Source organism: Octopus bimaculoides, chromosome 9 (genome assembly GCF_046866305.1).
Source record: "Octopus bimaculoides isolate indiv1 chromosome 9, ASM4686630v1, whole genome shotgun sequence".
In the NCBI taxonomy this organism is placed as follows: Eukaryota; Metazoa; Mollusca; class Cephalopoda; order Octopoda; family Octopodidae; genus Octopus; species Octopus bimaculoides.
The window spans coordinates 89,997,219-90,022,480 of record NC_142936.1 but is presented as its reverse complement, the minus strand read 5'-3'; the positions used below and the strand labels follow the sequence as shown (position 1 = coordinate 90,022,480).

The 25,262-nt window shown below is 38.4% G+C and overlaps 1 protein-coding gene across 18 annotated transcripts in view; it reads left to right on the top strand.

The window, feature by feature from the left end:
• LOC106869835 (serine/threonine-protein kinase tousled-like 2) overlaps positions 1-24,111 on the top strand; it is a 221,815-nt gene extending 197,704 nt beyond the window's left edge. For all 18 annotated transcript variants that reach the window (XM_089358012.1, XM_089358005.1, XM_089358008.1 and 15 more), the window contains 13 exons: positions 1,761-1,871; positions 3,501-3,637; positions 4,508-4,645; positions 8,110-8,274; positions 10,006-10,087; positions 13,847-13,938; positions 16,140-16,229; positions 17,631-17,800; positions 18,286-18,421; positions 18,901-19,012; positions 19,841-19,948; positions 21,019-21,119; positions 23,515-24,111. In XM_089358012.1, coding sequence (XP_089214138.1) covers positions 1,761-1,871; positions 3,501-3,637; positions 4,508-4,645; positions 8,110-8,274; positions 10,006-10,087; positions 13,847-13,938; positions 16,140-16,229; positions 17,631-17,800; positions 18,286-18,421; positions 18,901-19,012; positions 19,841-19,948; positions 21,019-21,119; positions 23,515-23,629 — 1,557 coding nt within the window. In that variant the 3' untranslated portion in view covers positions 23,630-24,111. The remainder of the gene's footprint in view (positions 1-1,760; positions 1,872-3,500; positions 3,638-4,507; positions 4,646-8,109; positions 8,275-10,005; positions 10,088-13,846; positions 13,939-16,139; positions 16,230-17,630; positions 17,801-18,285; positions 18,422-18,900; positions 19,013-19,840; positions 19,949-21,018; positions 21,120-23,514) is intronic.
• The last annotated feature ends 1,151 nt before the right edge of the window (positions 24,112-25,262 follow it).

Genomic DNA, 25,262 nt, shown 5'->3' with positions numbered 1-25,262 from the left:
ATTTCCCCAAGACACCTGAAGAAGGCTGGAGAGTATATCAGCCAAAACGTGTTAACAACAAACAAGATGAGGACAAATATCCGTCAAATGTAAATAATGTACATAATTCCTCATCTCTTAAATATAGAACAGCAATGCCATCCTCTAGAAAATCTGCCTGAGCCAATTCCATCTGACCCATGTGAGCACCATGATGATGATGATTAAAAGGGAGTGAGGTGCTTGTGACCTTGTCCAGGGCCTCTGTGAGAGGTAGGAGAGAGGGCAGAAGTTATTGCTCAAACTGGTGACCTGGTCCCAAATGATTGCAACAGAGTGGAGTGCACTAAATGTACCCAAATATCGGGTGGTGCTGTTAAACTGCATAATGAATTCAGTCTACGACCCAGGTTGACCACCATGGGATTTGAACTCAAAATTCAAAGAATCGGGACATATGCCACAAGGCAAACCCAAAAGGATAACTGGCAAAGTTGGCATCAGTGAAATTTGAACTCAGATCTCAAAAATCCATATAGTTCCTGCAAGGCCTTCAGTCTGTTGCTCTACCAACTCTGCCAACCCCAATGCCTTAGCTTAATCCCTTGATCTGGCAGATCGTTGATGTAAAATATTCAAAACAAGACAATGACTTCTTTTTAATCGTGTCCCCTAAACTCAGTGTCTCTGGCTTTTTTTTTTTTTTTAAAAAACAGTACAATGTGGGTTTGAAGGAGATTTGGCTGCTGTTTCTAATAAATTGAGTGACCATGTCAAGGCCTCATTGGTTAACAGATTTTATGAAGATTGATAATGTTAATATTCTTATCAGTGGTGGCACATTCACATTGTTAACACTCTGCTCCCTAAACCAGTGTTTCTCAGCTGTTGTTTTAATAATGGACCCTTTTAATTTGTATTTTATTTGGATTAGCCCTCATAACCATTCAATGCTTAAGATATCCTATCATATTTTTATAATTTGATATTATTAGGGATTTTATGAAAAAGAAAACGTTGTTGAAATATCCTGGATATTGTAGAAGAGCGAGCAATTTATAGCACATAACACATAACAGCAAAACCTTATAAGGACCCCAAGTGTCGTATGGTTCCCAGTTGAGAGCCATTGCCCTAAACTGTGGTAACTATGGGTCATGAAGATTCCTTTTCTCCTAACTCCACACTGCAACTCTTGTACTCTTTTCTTTTACTCTTTTACTTGTTTCAGTCATTTGACTGCGACCATGCTGGAGCACCGCCTTTAGTCGAGCAAATCGACCCCAGGTCTTATTTTTTGGAAGCCTAGTACTTATTCTATCGGTCTCTTTTTCCAAACCGCTAAGTTACGGGGACGTAAACACACCACCATCGGTTGTCAAGCGATGTTGGGGGGACAAACACAGACACACAAACATATACACACACATACATATATATGTACATATGCATATATACGACGGGCTTCTTTCAGTTTCCGTCTACCAAATCCACTCACAAGGCTTTGGTCGGCCCGAGGCTATAGTAGAAGACACATTCACAAGGTGCCCACGCAGTGGGAATGAACCCAGAACCATGTGGTTGGTAAGCAAGCTATTTACCACACAGCCACTCCTGCGCCTACAAAAATGTAGCATTTGGCGCTTGACTGAGCATCATCTGTCTACATGACATCAGCCTCCGTAGAATGATAAACTATTTCTGTGTTTCTTTTGTCTTCTTTCGTTTAATGATGATGTGTGTAATTATTTGCTAAGATTTTGTCTTTTGTTCTTTTACAGCAAAATGAAGAATTGAGAAGACAGCTCAATGCACAACAGAAACTACTGGAAAAACATAAAGAAAACCTTCAAAAATGTTTAGAAGTTAATAAATCTCTTTTAATAGAAAAAGTAAGTCGGCTTCGCTTTCTTTGGTTGGTTTTGTTTACTGCATTTATTAGCATTGTTCTTGTCAAGCAACTCTGGTCAGTTCTGTGTTTGACCGTTTATCATTCAGATTCCTCTGTCAAATGTAATACTTATTTATTCACATTGTTTGGAATGAATCATGTGTTATCTCAAAGCTTCTAGATCTTTGTGATATGATTGTATAATTTTAGCATGACATTGTAGGGTAGGCGCGAGAAGCTGAAACTGGTCAGTTTAAACATAAGACATGTAGAATGTTTGGCCATGATATGGCTAGTTTAAATGCTAAAGGGTTAACTTACTGATTGCTCAGCAAGGGATCCCTTTTCTCTGAGTAGATTTATATTATTAAAGAGTTTAACATGCTGAGTAATCTGAGCCATCTAGTTTTGAGTCAATCTGTATTAAGGAGTTGTTGTCCTGATCAGGAGACAGGCATGGACCTGTGGTAAGCAGCTTACTTCCCAACCACATAGTTTCAGGTTCCGTCCTACTGCATGGCAACTTGGACAACTGTCTTCCTATACAACCCTGGACCAACCAAAGCCTTGTGAGTGGATTTAGTTGGCTGGTGCTTTTTACATAGCACTACCACAGGTGCCTTCTATGTGGCACCAGTGCAACTTTTTACATGGCACCAGCGGCGCTGCCGCCAAGTAACTTGAAAGACAAAAGATGGATCGGAACCAAAGAAAGTGTCTGTGTGCCAGGCAAGAGGTTAGATTATGATATAAGGACAGAGATAGTTGTCTTACTATTGGGGACATACTTGGCCACCCCAGCAGGACGAAGAAGAACGAAAGTGGGAGAGAAGTAAAGAGAAAGATAGGGCCACAGTTAGAGAGAGACAGAGAGAAATAGATGGCGTTGGAGATGTATTGGGACTTACCCAGTGGACAGTGGGTGGGTGGAGAGAGGCTGTAAATCTAACTGCAAAAGATCATCTGTGGCTTGGAGGGAACCAGGGTCAGTTTTATTCAATATATCTGAGATAGCTACTAACCTCAAGATTCTCAGTTCGATTCCAGGCAGTGACCTGAATAATAATAATAATAATAATAATAATAGCATCAAAAAATACCTTAGGAATGAGAACCCAGTTTCGAAATTTCCCCAAGACACCTGATGAAGGCTGGAGGGTATATCAGCCAAAACGTTGTGTTAACAACAAACAAGATGAGGACAAATATCCGTCAAATGTCATCATCATCATCATCATCGTTTAACGTCCGCTTTCCATGCTAGCATGGGTTGGACGATTTGACTGAGGACTGGTGAAACCAGATGGCAACACCAGCCTCCAATCTAATTTGGCAGAGTTTCTACAGCTGGATACCCTTCCTAACGCCAACCACTCAGAGAGTGTAGTGTAAATAATGTAAATAATGTAAACAATTCCTCATCTCTTAAATATAGAACTGTATTATCTGTATACCTCTCAATAACTTCTGTAGTGACTCCTTCACATTTGCTGCCCCTTGCAAGCTCACGATGCCCTCAAGGGGTCACTGACAGTCAGGTTAAGAACCACTGGTGAAAATATTGTAACATTTAATCAGTTTCTCATTTTTACTTTCCCAACTGACCAACTTTTACTGTTCTTTGTTGCAGAGTCTTTTAGAAAAGAAAACTACGCGACAGAAGTGCATGGAAAACCGGTTACGGTTGGGGCAGTTTGTGACGCAGAGACAGGGAGCTTCATTTGTTGAAAATTGGGTAGATGGTTGGGCTTTCACAGATTTAATAAAGTAAGTATGTGTATGTACATGTGTGTGCATGTGTGTATTTTCAGTTTCCTTCAGTATTCCTGTCCTTTGAGCTTATTTAACATGTCTGGTCCTTGCTTGTCTTGAGCAGAGTCCATTCAGTGGCAAGGATTCAGACCGTACTTCTGCCCTCAGAAAAACTTAATATTCTTTTCTACTCTGGGCGCAAGGCCTGAAATTTTTGGGGAGAGGGTGCCAGTCGATTAGATCGACCCCAGCATGCAACTGGTACTTGATTTATTGAGCCCGAAAGGATGAAAGGCAAAGTCGACCTTGGCAGAATTTGAACTCAGAACGTAAAGACAAACGAAAGACCGCTAAGCATTTCACCTGGCATGCTAACGTTTCTGACAGCTCATCACCTTTGCTTCCTACTATTGTAATCCAGAAGTAGCGATTTCTTCTTCGCTTTTTCCCTAACCAGTCTCAGAAACCTAAAAAAAAGTCAGAGTTGCTGCTCTTCTTCATCTGATTAAGCCATAAGAAGCATTCAAGGCTTTTTCCTGTCGGTCCTCACTAAGGTTCTAAAGTTACCTCGAACACCAGATGTTCATCAGATGTCTCCAGATGGAATCAAATTAGAAACATCGTTACAGATGAGGTCAATTACTTGAAAGATTATCTTATTAATGCTTCTTCTTAATCATTTAAATATTCCCCATAATATTTATCAGTCTGTTAATTTCCATCACCTCCATACATTGAATATTAATGTGTGTGTGTGTGCATCTCTTATTACCAGAGCATATTGATTGATACAGGTCTGTTCTCGTCTCCAGTAAACGTTAAGTATTTCAAAAGTTACCCTCATCTCACATTCTGAGTGTCTTTCTTTCTTTGTGTTTGTTTCAGGCAACAAGAAAAAATAGCTTCAGAAAGGGAAGACATTGAAAAACAGAGAAAGCTCCTAGTAAAGAAAAAGCCTCCTAGTTCTTCAATGTTAGCAAAAAATTCCAAACATGAAAACTTTCTGAAACCAGGTGAAAAATGGTAAGTAGGGTTTCACATCCTTTTATTGTGTCCCTGCGACTGAAAAGGTTTGCAGGTTTGCGTCAAGAAGGATATTTCACTATAAAATGCTGCTTCAGAAAACTCATTTAATGTCTGCCAGCAATGGAGTCCTGGAAATAAAACTATGAAGATTAAATAAAGGATGGTGATAGATTTTTAGATTTGAATCTTAATCCTTTGTTTAAAGAAATCCTTTCAGGAAATTCCTGCATCTTCAAGTTTACCACTTCAAACATGATAAAATAAAGTTAATTTGATAAACTCTAAACAAAAGCATTATTCTATTTTTTCTAGCAGAATCATTGTCTGGTTAGTCCACATTACTCCTTTAACCCTTTCGTTACTATATTTCTAATTAAAACCCTTATGAATTTCAATTAAATTCTAAAAGCATCACAAATTTAGACTGGTTTCATTAAACAACTATTTTATTTATCGACATATTAATGTGATTTTAGGGACACAATTGAAGAAATGGTTCTTAATCAATTCTGTTGCATAACTTTTGTCTCAAATACATGTAAACCACAAGCTGTCTTTTTTCTTGGTTTGTTTACTTTCTGCATAATAGTTTGTTTCTGTAGTGATTGCTTCAAACAAGCTTACAAGATTACATTTGCTTGATTTCTCCCTATCTTCCATTGAAAAGCCCTCAAATTCAGAATCACTGTCTGATAGCATGAAACTGTTATCCATTTTAAAAGTTGAAAAATAATTGCTGAAGAAAAAATGTGGAGAAAAAAATCTCCCAAAATTTGCGCAGTTTGTATATCACATCAAACAATGTCAGATACTCAACTATTTACAAAGTGAAATCACATGTTTTCACGGATGTACTAACGAGATTTATGCTGAAATTCACTTGGCCTGGTTAGTCATTTGAGCCAAAAAACTTTTTGGCCAGGTTGGTAATGAAAGGGTTAAGGAGCATAGGGCCAGTCTCCTGGTTTCACCCTGGACAGGATGCTGGTCCGTTGTAGGATCGCTCCTTCTTTCCAGCTGAGTGGACTGGAGCAATATGAAATGAAGTGTTTTGCTCAAGAACACAACACGTCACCCAATCCTGGAATTGAAACTACAATTTTATGCTCATGAGTCCAACATCACTAAGCCAAGATTGTATAGTGAGATGCAATAGAATGGTGTTTGCTGAGTGGTTAGAAGGTTGATCTGCACAAGTCATTGGCACCCTGCAGCTTACGTGTCTTTCTGAAAGGTATGCATGCCTAATGAGAAATTAGCTTGTTTTCTTAGTCATGTGGCCCACTTGGGCCAACCAAAACCTTGTGAGGAGATTTGGTAGAGGTATTTTTAGTCTTGCAAATTGTTTGGCAACCTGTCTAATGTTGATAGCACGCTGTAAAGAGGTTGGCATTAGGAAGGGTATACACAGCCCTAGAAAGCAAGCCAAAGTAGGTACTAGAGCACAGTTCAGTCCTTGGGCCTTCCAGATCCTGTCAAACCATCTAACCCATACCAGCACACAACACAGATGTTAAATGATGACGATGATGTTGTAAACTGTTGTTTAGTTATACAAAGAGGCTTGTTTCAGGGTTGTTGTTTTGCTTTGTCAGACACTGCTAGGATGAAATCTCCATCATTTGCTGATATTCAGTCTTCAAATATAAAATTGTACAATATTCAAACTGATACCTTAGCCTTTAGCAGTCAGATTTCTCTGTCTTGGCTTATCTTCTGACTTTGAGATTTTGTTGATGTGATTATTTGTTTCTAGCAAGACATTGTAGGATAGGCCAGTTTGAGCATAAAACAGGTAGGATATTATGGCCAGGAATGGTCTGTTTAAATGCTGAAAGACTAATAGTAGGATCTGCCTGAATCTTGGTTAAGACTTAGTTCTTCCAATCGATTGCTTCTGTTACTGACAACTGGTTAGAGTTGGAGGGATGTGGGGAGGGAAGCTGAATATAACTTTTCATTGCCATCTGGTTGCCAAGGTGACTATTGCCCATGGCAGTCATTCTGTCTTATGATGGTTCCTCACTCGAGAAATATTACTTGGTTCTATTATATTACGATTATTCTCTCTCTCTCTCTCTCTCTCTCTCTCTCTCTCTCTCTCTCTCTCTCTCTCTCTCTCTCTCTCTCTTTCTCTCTCTCTCTCTCTCTCTCTCTCCAGTATCAGTTGAGCATCAGACAAAATACCTTGTGGTTTCTAGTTATGTTTGCTTGCATACTACTTTCAAATCCCTGCTCAGTTTCATCTTTCTTCCTTTCAAAATCGTTGTCATCATTTAACACCCCTTTTTCCATGCTGGCATGGGTTAGACGGTTTGACAAGAACCAACAAACCAGAGGGCTGCTCCAGGCTCCAATTGTTTGTTTTGGCATAGTCCCCACAGCTATTTGCCTTTCCTAATACCAACCACTTCACAGATTGTACTGGGTGCTTTTTTTTTTTTTTTTTTTCATGCAACTATATCTTGAAATATATATTTACATCTCTAAGGCAGCTTAGACAGCCAACATAGAACACTGGACCATAGATATGTGTTACCATCATTTAGATTTGTTCTTCTCAGTTCTGTGTTCATGCTTTGCCCATGTTATCTGATCTTTCTTCATTCCATGGGTCAATGAACTATGAACACAAAGATGGCTGTGTGTTTAGGAAATTTGCTTCCTAACCATGTGGTTCTAGGTTTGAGTTCCCTGTGAAGCACACCTTGGGCATGGATCTTCCTGGTTGACCAATATCTTGTGACAGATTTTTAGATGGAAACTATGTGGACACCTGTTACACACAGACACATAGCATATATATATATATATATATATATATATATATACACACACATATATGTATGGATTAAAACAGTTTGATTCAAATTCGTTGGTACTCTTGAGTTTCAAGCACAATGCTAATCATTAGTCATACACACAAACACACATATGTAATATATATGGATACATATAATATATAATCAATATTAGCATGTTTCATGTGTGGACATAGTTTTTTTCACTGTTTTACATACTCATAGGAAATTCATTATCATCTTGGTAGGCCTTAGCATACATCAGCAAATGTGTTGTTTGCTGAATCTTATAGTTACTGTCAGGTGTTCTTCTCTGGTTCCAGTGTGTCCACTGAGGAGGTACAACCACAATGAAACATCAGTGTCTAATAGTCTGCTGATGTTATTGGAGGAAGTATTGTTTATAGAGCGAAATCATTCTTGTGTTAAAATCCAACAGCATTTCGCAGTTTTCACACCCAGTCTGCCAGAACATATTAATCATGGATAGGTACATCGTTGATTTGATTTTTTTTTTTTTTGTGCGTGCTTATAATAACTCTATATATTTTGCATAACTTTGGTACATTCTATCTAATGCAGGCATGCTTGATGTGGATACTTCAATATTTTCTATTTGACTATAATATTTTTCTGTTTCTCTCTTGTGATGTTTTCCAGGTTGACGCTGGTGGAATATTATGAACAAGATGAAATCCTCAAATTACGACAGGCAGCATTAAAGAAAGAAGATGCAGATTTACAGCTGGAATTGGAGAAGTTGGAGAGGGAAAGAAATTTGCATATACGAGAGCTGAAACGGATACACAATGAAGATAATTCTAGGTACCATTTCCATAGAGCCTGAAACTACTCAGTGTGTGTGTGTAAATGTCTTGTGCTGTTCGGTTCTACTGTGGGGCACCATGAGCAAATATCTTCTACTATAACCTCTGGCCAACCAAAGTCTTGTGAGTGGATTGGCTTGACAGAAACTGAAAGAAGCCTATTGTTTGTGTGTGTGTATAAATGTTTTGTGCTGTTCAGTTCCACTGTGTGGCACCTTAGGCAAGCGTCTTCTACTATGGCCTTGGGCTGAGCAAAGCATTGTGAGTGGATTTGGTAGACAGAAACTGGAAGAAGTCCGCGAGCTGGCAGAAACGTTAGCATACCGGGCGAAATGCTTAGCGGTATTTCGTCTGCTGTTACGTTCTGAGTTCAAATTCTGCCGAGGTCAACTTTGCCTTTCATCCTTTCGGGGTCGATTAAATAAGTACAAGTTACGCACTGGGGTCGATGTAATCGACTTAATCCCCTTGCCTCTCCTTGTTTGTCCCCTCTATGTTTAGCCCCCTGTGGGCAATAAAGAAATAAGAAACTGGAAGACGTCCTTTGTATATATGTATGTGTGTGTGTGTGTGTGTCTTTGTGTCCATCTTTGTCCCCCACGACCACGACCACTTGACAACTGGTGTTGATGTGTTAACATCCCTGTAACTTAGCAGTTTTGACAGAAGTGACCAATAGAAAAACTGTCAGACTTCAAAAAAAAAAAGTTTTTAATAAGTAGTGGGGTCAATTAATTTGACTAAAAATTCTTTTTACTGAGTGTCAAACTTATATTCCTTGTGAACATCCTCTCATTCTCTTTTATTTTTTGTTTATTTGAATTGACCATGTGTATATATATATATATATATATATATATATATATATATATATTCTCTATGCATCCTTCAAAAGAAAAATGATTACCCAAGTTCCATAAGCTCATAATTAACCCTGAAGAAGTCCTACCCCCATATAGTTAGAATACGATACCTTTCTTAGCATTTAACCAAATGCTTAGAACTTCTGATCAACTGGGTGATAGGACTGAAACATATATGTAGGTTCCTTTATTTTATTTTTTGAGCTTTACAACTTGTAATTTATTTGTACTGTTATGTTTTTTATAAGAAATTTTCATCATTTTAAAACATTCAAATAAATTATTCATGCATCCATTTTGTTTTTCTCCATTTTCTTTTTCCTTCAATATTGATAATTTATAATTTCAATAACCCCTAACATATACCAGTGACTTTCACATTATATGATAGGGATTAGCCAGTAGAATACCTTGGATTATATAATCCCTAATGAGGATGTAGCTTCCTTGAATTAACTATATGTATATATATATATATATATGTGCTTTAGCCTTTTTTGATGCCAACCCACCTGAAATTGCCCTGGGTTCTGTAAGACAGACTCTCTGTTTTAAAAAGATTGTCATCAAAGTTGAAAAAAAAACCTTTCATCAAAATTCCATGCTAATTTATGGTCTAAGCACCAGCTTAATAACGACAAAGTTAATTTATGAAATTTATGTTTTCAAAATTAATTGAGACATGGCAGTGAGTGTGAGCAGAAATATGGTGATAGTAATGTTGACTAAATGACTTCTGTTGCATGATTACTTCGTTAACTCAGATATTCACTTAAGAGTTAATCTGATTCCTCCTCCTCAGCATCGTTTATTTTGTTAGCATGACTAATGAGTTATTAAACTAATTGCTCTAACATGTTTTTCAGATTTAAAGATCATCCCATATTGAATGAAAGGTATTTGCTGCTGTGTTTGTTAGGAAAAGGTGGTTTTAGTGAGGTACATAAGGTAAGTATCTTGGATAATATTTTTGAAACAATATTTGTTGTTTAGGAAACAAGTCATACACACAACAAAGTCTCCAAGACACACACACACACACACACACAAAACTCCCCCTGTGATCATCATCATCATCGTTTAACGTCCGCTTTCCATGCTAGCATGGGTTGGACGATTTGAATGAGGACTGGTGAAACCGGATGGCAACACCAGGCTCCAATCTAATTTGGCAGAGTTTCTACAGCTGGATGCCCTTCCTAACGCCAACCACTCAGAGAGTGATATATATATATATATCATCGTCATCGTCATTGTTTAACTTCCACTTTCCATGGGTTGGTCAATTTTGAGGACTGGCAGCCAGGAGGCTCCACCAGGCTCCAATTAGTTCTGGCAAGGTTTCTACACCTGGATGCTCTTCCTAACGCCAGCCACTCCGAGAGTGGAGTGGGTGCTTTTTACGTGCCACCGGCATGGGCACCAGTCAGGGGGCACTGGCATCGACCACGTTTGGATGGTCATTTTTACATATCATCATCATCATTTAACATCTGTTGTCCATGCTGACATTAGTTGGATGGTTTGACCGGGGCTGGCAAGCTGAGGGGGCTGCACCAGACTCCAGTCTGATTTGACATGGTTTCTATGGCTGGATGCCCGTCATAATCCCACATTTATATGGTTGTGTCTATTTTTTGTTGACATCGCATAACAGTCGTAAATGAGTGTCACTGTCATAGAAGTAGCGTCACTCAATTCAAATACTCTGCAAAAACATGTCTGGCCATGGGGAAATATTACCTTGCTAGGAAACAGGAAGGGCATCTGGCCATAGAAAATCTGCTCCAATAAACTCTGACCCATGCTAGCATGGGTTGGATGGTTTGATGGGAGTTATACCAGATTCCATCATCACCATCATCATTTAACATCCACTTTCCATGCTGGCATGGGTTAGACGGTTTGACTGGAACTGGTAAGCTGGAGAGCTGCACCCAGCTCCAACTCTGTTGTAGTATGGTCAACCTTTCATCTCAAAATAAAGTACCAGTTAAATACTGGGGTTATGTCTCCTCATATTGTAGTAATTCATTAAGGAGTTCGTTATGTGAATTAAACTAAAGCCAAAATACACCTTATTTTTTCACTACTTTTATGTTTTTGTTTATGAATTGAAGTAGTAAATGATCTGTTGTGGCCAGAATTCATTTCAGTAATAAAGAGTATTCTCTCCTTCGTTAGCACACTGTCATTAATTCCATAACCCTCTAATCAGAGTTGTCTTAGCAACATTATAGGTCCCCAGGACCAATCAATACTCTGGACCCTATTGTATTTATGTATTGACAGCAACCCCACTGCATAAAAGAAATCAGAATTGGGCCCCTAAACCTGTGAGGCCTCAGGCAACAGCCTAGTGTGCCCCTGCCCTAAGGCAGTGCTACCTCTAACATCCCATGAGGATACAGCCGAATATCTTAATCACACAACCATTTCACCTGAACATGCTTTTTGTTACTTTGGCCCTTTATTGATTCAAATTTCCCTTGAGTATCTTTTCTCTCTCTCACTCATTCTCTCTCTCTCTCTCTCTCTCTCTCTCTCACAATAGTTTTATTATTGAGTTTTTGAGAACTTGGAGATTCTCTTGTATTAGCCTGAATAGAATTACATCTTATTGTTAGGAGGTTTTATTGATTCATCCAGCATATATAGATACAGATATACGTTTTGTCAGTGTGCAACAGTCTCAATTTCAGCCAAGCTTTCTTTTCAATCAATAGTGAAGAAGAAAAGAAGAACTATTTCACTTTTCTCCCTGTGTAATGATGTAACCATTTTTATCATTTCCTCCACACAATCACACACACTCAAACACACACACACATGCATTGCTCATCATGTCAGCCCAGGATTGTGAACTATAAATAATTTGCAAGACATTGTTATTTCATACAACAAAGTTTGGGTCTGTACTGACCCAGACCATATCTGACATCACCAACTAATGTTATCACATGAAGAAAAAAAAAAGAAAAAAAAGCAAGCAGTTTCTCGTTTAGTTTCTAGAGTTGCTAAATTTAGATCTAGAACATTAATTTTATCTTTCTCTGTGTATGCTTGTATATTATTGCTGTTACTGAGAGAGAGAGCATGGCACGCCATGAAAGTGACCACAAAGCCCAATATGCACATTGTGACTACCCATCTAATAAGGGTACAGTAGGCACATGCATCACAACTATATGTGTGTGACATGGTGACCTCATATCAATATAGACAGTGCATGACCCTGTGGGTGATGCCCAGTTAGAATTTTCTTCAGATCGAGTAGCCCATCCCGCTCAAAAGGTCCCTGAATAAAGGTTGTTTAAGGATGATGAACAAAGTACCCATGTTTCCAGGGGTGATTTATTTAAACCCCAAAGAATCCCCAACGACACATGGCTGTGATGCTCCCCCAATACTCCTGCTTGTTATCAGAGGTGCACATATTGTCAACCAGTAAGGGACATGGTCAACTGGTTATGGTCAAGCAAATCAGTGGTCTTGAACAGAATATTTGCTGTAGCCCATCTTTTATACCAAGACAAAACATGAACATATTAACACTTCCGATCAGTTAAGATCAAAAGCCGTGAGAGCTACTGCCTGGCATTGCATCAGGGATATTTATTATTATTATTATTATTATTATAAGGTGTCAAGCTGGCAAGATAGTTAGCACGTCAGGCAAAATGCTTATGGCATTTTTGTCATTCTGAGTTCAAATTCTGCCGAGGTCGAGTTTGTCTTGCATCGTTTTGGGCTGAATAAAATAAGTACCAGCTGAGTACTGGCGGTTGATGAAATCGACTAGCACCATCCACTGAACTTGTTGACCTTGTGCCAAAATTTGAAACCATTATTATTATTATTATTATTATTATTATTATTATTATTATTATTATTATTATTATTATTATTGTTGTTGTTGTTGTTTTACTTCTCAGAGTGCTCAGTCTTGTTTGTTCTAGTTGATTCTGTGAAAGCCAACAGCAACCTGTTATCAGAGGTCTCACAGGGTCTCTTTCTGCACACTGTAACCTTTGATACTTGATTATTTATTATCGAAGGAGACATTCAACATTCAAGTATTAGTCTCAAAATCCTAGCTGTCCCCAACTATTATTATTATTATTATTATTATTATTATTATTATTATTATTATTATTATTATTATTATAATTATTATTACTATTACTATTATTATTATTATAATGAAGGCAGTAAGCTGGCAGAGTCGTTAGGACGCTGGGTGAAATCCTTAGCAGTATTTGGTCCGCTGCTACATTCTGAGTTCAAACTCTGCCGAGGTTGACTTTGCCTTTCATCCTTTCGTGGTTGATAAATTAAGCACCAGTAAAGCACTGGGGTCGATGTAATCGACTGGTCCCCTCCCCCAATATTTCAGGCCTTGTGCCTTTAGTAGAAACGATCATTGTTATTATTATGTAATGAGCTGGCAGAATCATTAGTATGGTGGATAAAATGCTTAGTTCAAATGCCACCAAGGTTGACTTTGCTAGGCCTCACCTCTAAAATTTCTGGCCTTGTGCCTATAATAGAAAGAACTACTGCTGCTGCTGCTACTACTACTACTACTGCCACCACAACCACTGACATCACCATCATCATCGTCATATCTTTTGCTAATAATAATTAAATTTTTGTTTATTTTCTTAGTAATAATAATAATTCTCGTTATTTTCTTTGTTGTTTCAGGGGTTTGATTTAAAAGAACAGAGATATGTTGCCTGTAAAATTCATCAGCTTAACAAAGACTGGAAAGATGATAAAAAAGCCAATTATATCAAGTAAGTGTATCTGCCACTTCTAACAGACTCATAGAGTCACATGGTAAACATAAGTACAATAAGCAGTACATCTCTCCACCTTGCAAAATATTACAAATGTGTAAAGTAAATAGTGCCTCTCTTAACTATACAACACAATACAGATAGATATAGTAAACAATACCTTGCTGAGAAAACTTTGGTTGCTATTTCTAGTAGTTGTGCAAGTACATAGAAGTACCAGCTAAGTACTGAGATCAATTTATTCAACTTTACCCCTCCACAAATTTGTAGCTATGTTTCATATTAAACATAACAATAATAATAATAGTAATAATAATAATTATTATTATTATTATTATTATTATTATTATTATTATTATTATTATTATTATTATTATTATCATCATTATTGTTATTTACATTTAGAGGGTGCATGGCTTAATGGTTAGGGTTATGACCTCACAACTTCAGGATCATAGTTTCAGTTCCTAGATCAGGTGGTGTGTTTTGTTTTTGATTAAAACACTTCATCTCACATTGCTCTGTGATCACTTAGACAACCTGACGCATGGTACACCTTGGTGCACCTGTTCAAACAATGTCAATTTGATGGCAGGAGTGAGCTAGTGTGTGGCACGTACATTTGGTATATATATATATATAATATATGTATGTATGTATATACCAAAATAAGCTTGTAAATGCGAAGCAAGGTGGGGAAAAAATAGTACTCAAATACCAGAGGTAGAGTAATATGCTTTATTGTCCGACGAATAGGAATGTGCAACTCCGAGTAGCAGTTTTTTGTTACATTTTGGCAGCCTTAATAATAATAAAGTATATATGTATATGCACACACACACACACACTGTACAAACTCACCCGCCCATATACACAAACACATACATACATAAAAATCTTTATACTTATCAGTCTCCTTTTACTTTGTAATGATTTGACAATAGCAATCCTCCTTCTACATATTTCATTATTTAGAATCTTTAAGAGTTTAAAAGTTATATGGCTCTGTTTTGTTAATTTCTTCATTTGATATTGGAAAATAAAGACTTAATTACCATTAAACAATGTTAATTGCCTTTATCAACTGATGCTTATGACATAGTACAGCAAATCCCCAGATTATTTCATTGCAGAATTCTTGTATAATTTTTGAAAAAGTTGTAGGTCCAAGCCTATATTTTTTCCAAGACTGTTATTTTCATAGGACATTAAATAATAAACCAAAAACTATTTTAGGGAGAGAATTTATTCATATTAAAAAAATAAACATACTATAACATATAGAAACTAGTGAAGAACATTTGTTTTACCAGATAATTTTTTTAGAAAGTTTCTTGTAAAAGACACCTTATCTTGCAGAAATCTAGAATTTTCTTTACAGAGTTCAATATGAACATCTCTCTATATATTTAGTTTATATTATTATTGAAAATTTGTAAGGTGGCAGGCTGACAGAATCATCAGTGTGCCAGGCGAAATGCTTGGCAATATTTCAGTATTTTATTTGGCTTCACGTTCTGAGTTCAAATTCTGCCGAGGTCAACTTTGCCTTTCATCCTTTTGGTGTTGATGACATGAATTAGCTGTTGAGCACTGGGGCTGATGTAATCAACTAACCCTGCCTCCCAAAAAACTGCAGGCCTTATGGCTATAGTAGAAAGGGTTATTATTACACTTTTCACACAAAACGAGGGAGAGAGAATATGTGTGTGTGTGATCAGAGAAACAAAAGAGAAGAGGTCTTCTACATGGTAAGCAAGAGTCTCACCAAATCCTGATTCTGCTATTATCTGCTCCCACTGTAACCGAGGATTTTAGGCCTGATAAGCCATCTCAAGACCCACAAAGAGAAAAGTTGCTAATCTGGTCATTTTCAAAATCAATGACGGCAGAACATTTACACACACACACACACACACACACACACACACACACACACACACACACACACACACACACACATATGCATACAGAGGGGGGGAGGGAGGTCATATGTATGTGTGTGTATATATATATATATATATATATATATATATATATACACATATATATATTTATATTTATACACACGCACACACACATTGTGTGTGTGTACATAGTTTGTAAAATTGAGTACGCATTTTAAGGGAGATAACTCAACATGCTGTCGTTTACTTGGCTTCCTTTCTGATCTAATCATTTCTTTTATTCCGTTTCAGACATGCTTTAAGAGAATATAATATACACAAAAGCCTTGACCACCCGCGGATAGTACGGCTATATGATGTGTTTGAAATTGATACAAATTCGTGAGTGGCTATTAAATCATTCAAACTTTATATTTTATCATTTTTTAGACTCCATAACTTATTGTTATTACAGTTTTTAGTCCAGGCCTCACAGCTCTAAATTCCTCTTCCAGACATGAATTTTTTTGTCACTATTTTAAGCATCTTCTAAGCAACAAAATTAATTGTTTTGTCCTTTTTGATAACTTCATTTCTTTTAGGGGTAATTCATCAATTCCTAAACTGTTTGAACGTAATATTTCCATATTCAAAATACTGCAAAAGACAAGCACCAGTCACACATACTCTTAATGGTATGTGTGACGACAGTCACACAAATTATTATCATTCTTATTATTTATGGCAGTGAGATGTAGCAGGATTGTTAGTACACTGAACAGAATGCCGCTAAGCATTCTGTCCATCTTTACATTCTGAGTTCAAATGCTACCAAGATCAACTTTGCTTTTCACTCCTTCAGAATCAACAAAGATAGTAATGGTTGAATACTGGGGTTGATGTGACCAACTTACCTCTATCCCCCACCCAAAAATTACGGGCCTTGTGCGAAAATTTGAAGCCATTATTATCTAAAGCAGTAAGGTAGCAAGCTGGCAGAATCGTTAGCACACCAGGCGAAATGCTTAGTGGTATTTCGTCTGTCTTTATGTTATGGGTTCAAATTCTGTTGAGGTTGACGTTATTGTTCATCCTTTCGGAGTTGATAGATTAAGTACCAGTGAAATACTGGGGTCGATGTAATCGACTGTTTCCCTCCCCACGAAATTTCAGGCCTTGTACTTTTAGTAGAAAGGATTATTATTTAAAGCAGAATTGTTAGCATGCCAGACAAAATGTTCTGAGTTCAAATTTGCCTTTCATGCTTTTTGGTTTGATGAGATAAATACCATTTGAGCAGTGGAGTAAACGCCCCACCTCCCTCAAGCCCTGTGCCTATAGAAAGAATTATTATTATTATTATTATTATTATTATTGTTCAGTAGTTTTATTTTTATAACATGCTTTCACTTCACTACCGAGCGCAGCTCTGTGTGCCTTGGGTATGTGCTGTGGTTTGCTGTGATGCTCTTATGGTTACTGTATTGAAAGTGTTTTGCGTAGGATGTGTACAGTGTCCAGTAGTGTAATTTTCTGTATGTTATATATATTTGTAAGTCCTGGTGTTTTTGTTATGTATTTGTCTGAATATTTTTTTATTATACCTAAGGCACTTACTCTGATAGGAATTGCTTCTGTTTTTAGATTCAACATTTGAGTTACCTCTATTTTCAGGTCTTTGTATTTTGAAAGTTTTTCCATTTCTTTTAGGGAAACGTTGTTATTATTATTATTATCATTATTATTATAACACCAATATCTGCACTGATTTCATATTTGTTTTTTTGTTTTTGTTACTTTCAGCTTCTGTACTGTGTTAGAATACTGTGATGGCAACGACTTGGATTTCTACCTCAAGCAGAACAAGTGCATTCCCGAAAAGGAGGCACGCTCCATTATCTGTCAGACTGTCAGTGCTCTCAAATACCTAAATGAAATTAAGCCACCTGTGATACATTATGACCTTAAACCTGGTAAGTAACCATTCCTTAGGTTAGCCACCCACAAGGTGTCGAAGGAGGTGGTCATTAGATAGCAGCAGAAATATATTTAAGCGTTTTCATATTTTATTTTATTTTGGTTTGGTACAAAAACCTCTGAATAGTAGACCAAAAGACTAGTGCATAGTAATCAGGGTAACCTTCATAATTTTAATGAATTAGGTGCATATTTTGCTATATAAGGAAAATGTTGCTATCGATCTATTTTATTCAGGGTAGGCACTGCCTACCCAGGCAGCACATCCCTGTTAAGAACCATTACAGTAGACCAATAAATGACGAAATCATTGTTCTGTAATCAACCTGGAGTACATTTTCACCAAGTTTCCTGATCTTGTCTCATTACATATCTACATATCTAAACAAGCATAGCTTTCTCTCTCTCTCTTTCTCCAGCTGTCAAATGTCTTCCACAACAATCAGTGAAAACCATTTCTTTTTTCCTTCTATTCTTCCAGGTAACATCCTGCTAGGGAGTGGGTCAGTGAGTGGAGAGATTAAAATTACAGACTTTGGTCTAAGCAAGATCATGGATGATGAAAATTATTCTGATGCAGGCATGGACCTAACGTCTCAAGGTGCTGGTACTTACTGGTATGTATAATAATATTTATTCAGGTTTGCATATGAATGGTTTTTGTGTGTGTCTCTGTTTGTAAACACTTGACAGGATTACATTTTAATCTGTTGTGTACCATTATCTGTGTGAAACAGTTGGCATTCTTCGTCTACCTCGTTTTGGAATCAACAGGTAAACCTGTGTCTGAATGTGTTTGAAGATGTTCTCTTGGCACTATTGTTAGTGCGTCAAACAAAATGCTTTGCAGTGTTTAGTTATGGATTTCAAATCTATAGGACACACCTATGGAAAAATTATCTTAAATTTTTTTTGTAGTGTGGTCCATCTGATGATGGACCATGTCTTATGTTGCTCACTTCTTGAAAAAGGCTGCCTCTGCCTGGCTTGAAGGATTACGCTAACAAATCTATGAAACATCATCAGACGTTGTAAAGCTACCAGCCGTATTTTGACTTCACTGTTCTAATCCTAATTTTGTTTTTCTTTTTGCCAGGTATTTGCCACCAGAATGTTTTGTGGTTGGCAAGACTCCTCCGAAAATTTCTTCCCGAGTGGATGTTTGGTCTGTTGGTGTGATATTTTACCAGTGCCTATATGGTAAAAAGGTACAGTAGTCATCTTTTTTCTTGCTTTTCTTGCTTTTGGTGCATTCAAATAGACTTTAACCATGAACATATAACAAATGTTCATTAGGACAGTCAGCAACAATTGAAATATATAAATTGAAACATCTCGAAGATATGAGTTGGTAATTAAATAGCAAAACTAGAGTTGATTAAACATTTGTGAGAAACAATTTCACAGAAACTCCAGCAGGAAACAGAGCTGGTCAAATCCCATGCGTCTGGGACAAGGGCGTAGGTAAACTGCTAGTGAAAACACATCTGCAATGTTCAACGGCTGCGCCTCGAGTCAAAGACGCTAGCGAGAAACGCGATGAAATTTTTCCTGCCAGTTTTCAGCGCATGCGCTTGAAGGAACTTCCGGAGGCCTTCCAGAAGATTCCGACCCGTGCATGCGTGCTGAAAACTCTCAAAATGACGTCACTACACCTTTCATCCTTTCGGGGTGAATAAATTAAGTACCAGTGAAACACTGGGGTCGATGTAATTAACTCATCCCCTCCCCCCAAAATGGCTGCCTTTGTGGCAAAATTTGAAACTGTTGTTGATGTTGTTGTTGCTAAGGCAGTGAGCTGGCAGAATCGTTAGCATGCCAAGCAAAATGGTTTGTAACATTTCGTCTGTCTTTACATTTCTGAGTTCAAATTCTTCCAAAGTCGATAAAATAAGTACCAGTGGTGTACTGGGGTTGATATAATCAACTGTTCTCCTCCCACAAATTTCAGGCCTTGTACCTATAATACGCAGGATTATTATTATTGTTGTTGTTGTTATTGTTATTATTATTATATTTTTATTGTATCTTTCCAGCCTTTTGGGCACAATCTGTCTCAAGCTGCCATTCTGGAAGAAAACACGATATTGAAAGCTACAGATGTAGAATTTCCTTCAAGACCGCCAGTTAGTAGTGAAGCAAAGGTATGAACCACCTCAACCAACCAGATGGCCATTTCATTTTGTTGTTGTTTTTTTATTTGTAATTACTTTTTCTTTTCTTCTTCTTACCCAAACTTCCATCTTCACAATCTGTATTCCATGACCTGTACTGGCCAATACAGGTCAAAGATCATCTGGTACCCAGCAGCAGCAGCAGAGAAATAATAAATCTGTAAATTTTATTTCTATTTTATTAACTGTGGCACCCCTGCAGTGTGTTTTGCATTACATAGGTAATGTATATGTATTATACATGTAACAGTGAGAGCGCATGGCTTAGTGGTTAGGATGTTGCAGTCGTGATCGTGAGATCAATTCCTGGACTGGGTGATGCGTTGTGTTATTGAGTAAAACACTTCATTTCACGTTGCTCTACAATCACTTAAGCATCTGACATATGACACACTGTACTCCTGTACAGGTAATGTCAAACTGATGACGGGAGTGCAGCAGAAGCATTTGATCACTATAAACAAAAGCCATGCTGAAACTGACCTCACCTCTGCTGGTGCCACGTAAAAAAGCACTCAGTCCACTCTGCTGGGTGGTTGGTGTTCGGAAGGGCATCCAGCTGTAAAAACTATGCCAAAAACAGGCACAAAAGCCTGGTGCAGTCTTCTGCCTGGCCAGTTCCTGTCAAATTTTCCAACCCATGCCAGCATGGAAAGCGGACATTAAATGATGATGATACAAATCATTCATCTGTGCAACTTGTACAGCAAGAAAATGGAGAACTGTCTATCTTGAACCCAAGAGACTACCACACATATATGTAACACTTATATATTTATGCACTTCATCTTGTTTTGTTATGTGTGGGATTCATTGGTCCATGGCACATGCAAAAAAGAAAAAAGAAAATTACCTTGACAATGGAGACAACTCAGGACATGTTTCATTTTTATTGGAACTCTTCAGTATAAGATTATCTTCTACAAAATGTACATAGCATTTCTTAACACAGCAATAGGCAACCTTATATAATGACTATCACACACACATAACAGAATGTAGGTTTTCTCTAATTTTCAGTGTTGTTTTCTTCTTTGCAGTCGTTTATAAGGAAATGCTTACAATACAGAAAAGAAGACAGACCTGATGTGTTAACACTTTCCTTCGACGACTATCTCAAACCCACAGCTTTAAAGTCAAAGTGAGTATAAAAACGAAATCCTTCACAAACAGCCCTTTCATACTCATTGTCTTTCCCAAATATTCCTCCTGTTTATATTAAAAAATATCTGTCCTGAATCCTTTTGATGTGAACACTAAGATGGTAGACTCTCTCTCTCTCTCATCTCTTTGACAAACGAAGGTTCATCGAGACACAGCATAATAATGACCATCACCCTATTGTCCCCTGAGTGCAGGGTCAAAGCTGAAAACTTCCAGTAGCATCTTCTACCTGTCCCTTATCATCTCTTCCTTTTTGTTGCTGGACTTATGAAGAAAGTGTGTTTGTGTTGTTGCTGGTGTCTTGGTTTACGGAGCAGCCTGCCTGATGAATATTATCATATTGGACAGGGTTTGTGCAGAACCAGTCCTGCTCTTTGTTCATTGACCCCTTGGATAGCCACGTAGACCTTCAAGGGGCAGTAGTGACCACTTTGCCGACCCCTGGTTTACATCCTAAATGTTTCACATGAAAAAGTACTGAGCTACAAGTGGTGAAGCTTGTTGTTATCTCCCTGCAATAAATTAGGTGTTGGTTCTGTGCTTTTGACAGCTTGTGGAATAAGAGATCCCTTTTTTGGAAGATGAACAAGGGTTCAACAACAAGAAAAGAATCTTGCTGTAAAACAATTCATCATTGTCATTTAACATCCATGTTTCTATACCCACATGGGTTGAACAGAATTTGTTGAAGCAGATTTTCCATGGCTGGATGCCTTTCCTGTAGCCAACCATCACTTATATACAAGTAGGGCAGTGTTTCCTCATGGCCAGATAAGTTTCCACAGAAGATTGGTAACAAAGGATCCTGCTTGCATGATGGTAACATTTGCTCAAAACCATCGCATGATATCAAGGCTATGGGACATTATCATCATCATTTAATGTCCGTTGTCCATGCTGGCATGGGTTGGACAGTTTGACCAGGGCTGGCCAGCTGGAAGGTTGCACCAGGTTCCAGTCTGATTTGGCATGGTTTTCTGTGGCTGGATGCCCTTCCTAACGCTAGCCACTCTGAGAGTGTAATCGGTGCTTTTATGTGTCACTTGCGCGGGTGCCATTTGTGTGACACCGGTATCTGCCACAACTGCGGTTTTACTTGGCTTGAAGGGTCTCTTTCCATACACAACATAATGCCAAAGGTCTCGGTCATTGCCTCCATGAGGCCCAACACTTGAAAAGTGCTTTTTACATGCCACCAGCAGGGGCACCAGCAACGTGACACCAGTATTAGCCATGACTACGATTTCACTTCACTTGATGGGTCTTCTCAAGCACAGCATATCGCCAAAGGTCTCAGTCACTAGTCATTGCCTCTATGAAGCCCAAAGCTAAAAGACCATGCTTCACCACCTCGTATTCAGTGATATATATCCATCTAACCCATGCTAGCATCGAAAAACAGGTGTAAAAATGAACAATCTAATGATGTGGTTTTTTAAACACATGTAGCCTGGTGGACACACTTGATTGTTTCATTGATCCATGAGGGTCTAAACTGAATTCAACCAACCATTTGGTCAGGGGACATAAATCCTGTAAATCAAAGAAATAAGTTAATGTGGAAAGCATTTATTATATTCATGTTGAAGTCCATTGCTTTTCCTTCAAATAATTTTGAAAGCAATGCTCAGAGGCATAAGATAATGCATGGTTAATACAAAACAACATGAATAAACGATTTTTTAGAAATAATACATTTCTAAATCTCTCAGAGATTTATGCAACGATGAAGTAGTTGTATGCTGTCAACTTAATGTGACAGTCCCATGAAGGGAATAATACTACTGCTATTTAGCCCTAGGAAGGAGCACCGCTTCCTGTCAGCCTTGACATATTTCCTGTGTCCTTATGTTTACAAGAGAGGAGACAAGCACCTCCACTCAGCTAAGCCTGCATCCAGAGACATGTTTCTGAGTCTTTGCTCATCATCAGAAACATGTCTCTGGATGCAGGCTTAGCTGGGTGGAGGTGCTTGTTTGTCTCCCTCTTGTAAACATAAGGACACAGGAAATGTGTCAAGGCTGACAGGAAGCAGTGCAGCTTCCTAGGTCTAACCAACAGTAGTATTATTCCCTTCAGGGGACTGTCACATTAAGTTGACAGCATACAACTACTTCATGAATAAACAAACATTGCATTTGACAGGATAATCTGAATGCTAAGGGGTTAAACAATTGGTACATATGACCAAGTCATCATCCATTTGGAGTGATGGCTGTAGTTTCTTTGCATCTTAGCAAAGATGTGTGTCTAATTTTGCTGTATTTTTATTTGAGAAAATGTGTGTTGCGTATTGTAAACTTGTATTTGAAGAAACAGAAACCATGATTGTGAACTCTTATTTTAAATAATTTCTTTTTTCTTATTTGCAGACATTTTGGTGAAAGCATTTGTGGCTCATCTGGTGTTTCTTCCACTCCCTTGCCGGGGCCATCACTCACCATCAGTCAAACTCCCAACTTCACATTTGGAGATAAGCATTCATAGCCACTGTTAATGTCACCGCTATAATGTGGTTCAGTCATCAGGAAGAGAAATGGTCGGGGAGCTAGCGATGATGAGAGGGAGGGAGTGTGGGCATTAAAGAGGGAGAAAAAAAAAGAGAAAGAGAGAGAGAGACAGGGTGGTTGTGTTGTTGTTGGTGGTAGTAGTTGGAGTAGGCAAAGGCACATGTATGTATATATATGTATGTATATGCGGGAAGCGGGGGAAGTGTGTGTGTACGTGAGATAGTGAGAGAGAGAGAGAGAGGGTGAAAGGTGAGATTGAAACGAATCGATGTGTGGAGAGAAAGAAAGGAAAGACAGACAGAGATGAAGAGAAAGAGAGAGGACAATCTAATGAATGTTTGGTTGGGCAGAGAGAGAGAGAGACGAGATTGAATGGGGTGGGTGGGTAAGGTGGGGTTGGGGGTTTGATAAAGAACACCAACACTCCCGCCCGCCTCTCGTCCGTCTCGGAAAGGAAAAGAAGAAGAAGGAAATAATAATTAAAAAAAAAGACACAAGCAACAACAACAACAACATCAACATTTACCACAACAACAACAACTACAACAGCAACTATAAGAGAACTTCAACAAGGTGGAGGGAGCTGCTATTTCTATCAAGGAACCAAGCTGCTAACACTGACCACCACCACCACCATCATCATCATCATCATCACCGTCACCGCCGCCGCCACCAACACTGTGTCGCCACAAACACCTCCACCACTGTCCACTGCGCCAGAGTTTTGTTGGTCATTTTCATTCGGTTGTTAAGATGACGATGACGACGACGACGACGAAGAAGACTGGAAGACCCCATGAGTGGATATTTACATCATCTCTTGTGGCAAACTGATCATCTGTGACCACCACCACCACCACCACCATTGCCATCATCATCATCATCATCATTATCATCACCATCATCGCCAACACCCACACTATCATAACCACTACAACTACTACCACCACCACCACCAAAAGAAGAAGTACAAGTAGAGATTCTCTTCCTCTTCCTCCTCCTCCAGCTGAGCCTCCTACTACTACCACTGTCAGTCCTCCTCCTCTTCTTTCCCCCCCCCCCTCTTCATTCTTGCAAATACATGCCTATTGTAGATGGCGCTGCTTGCTGCTGTCACTTTCTGCTCTGGTCCGCCATCACACCCCCTTCTCTCCCCTCCCAATGACACAAGCCATCCAACCACACACACACACACACAACACATGCACACGTACACATTATAGTGTGTGTTTGTATTTGTGTATTTATAAGTAAAGTGTGTGTGTATACATACACACACACACACACACACAGATATATATGTATGTATAAATGTATAAACACACACACACACACGCATACACATGCTTCACTCATTTACTCACACATACACACTCGCTGAGTAATAGCTTACACTCAGCATAATCACACACTGATGTCAATTCACATTAGCAAACACACACACACACAGACATACACACACACACGAAGGTGAGAGAAAGAGGGAAAAGAGAGAGAGAGAGAGAGGAAGGCAGACATGGCTGATCCCTCCTTGCCAAGTTCACTAGCTCACCCTCCCCCCCTGCCCCCCCCTCCCCCTACCCGATAGTGACTCTGAGAAAAAGACAGGA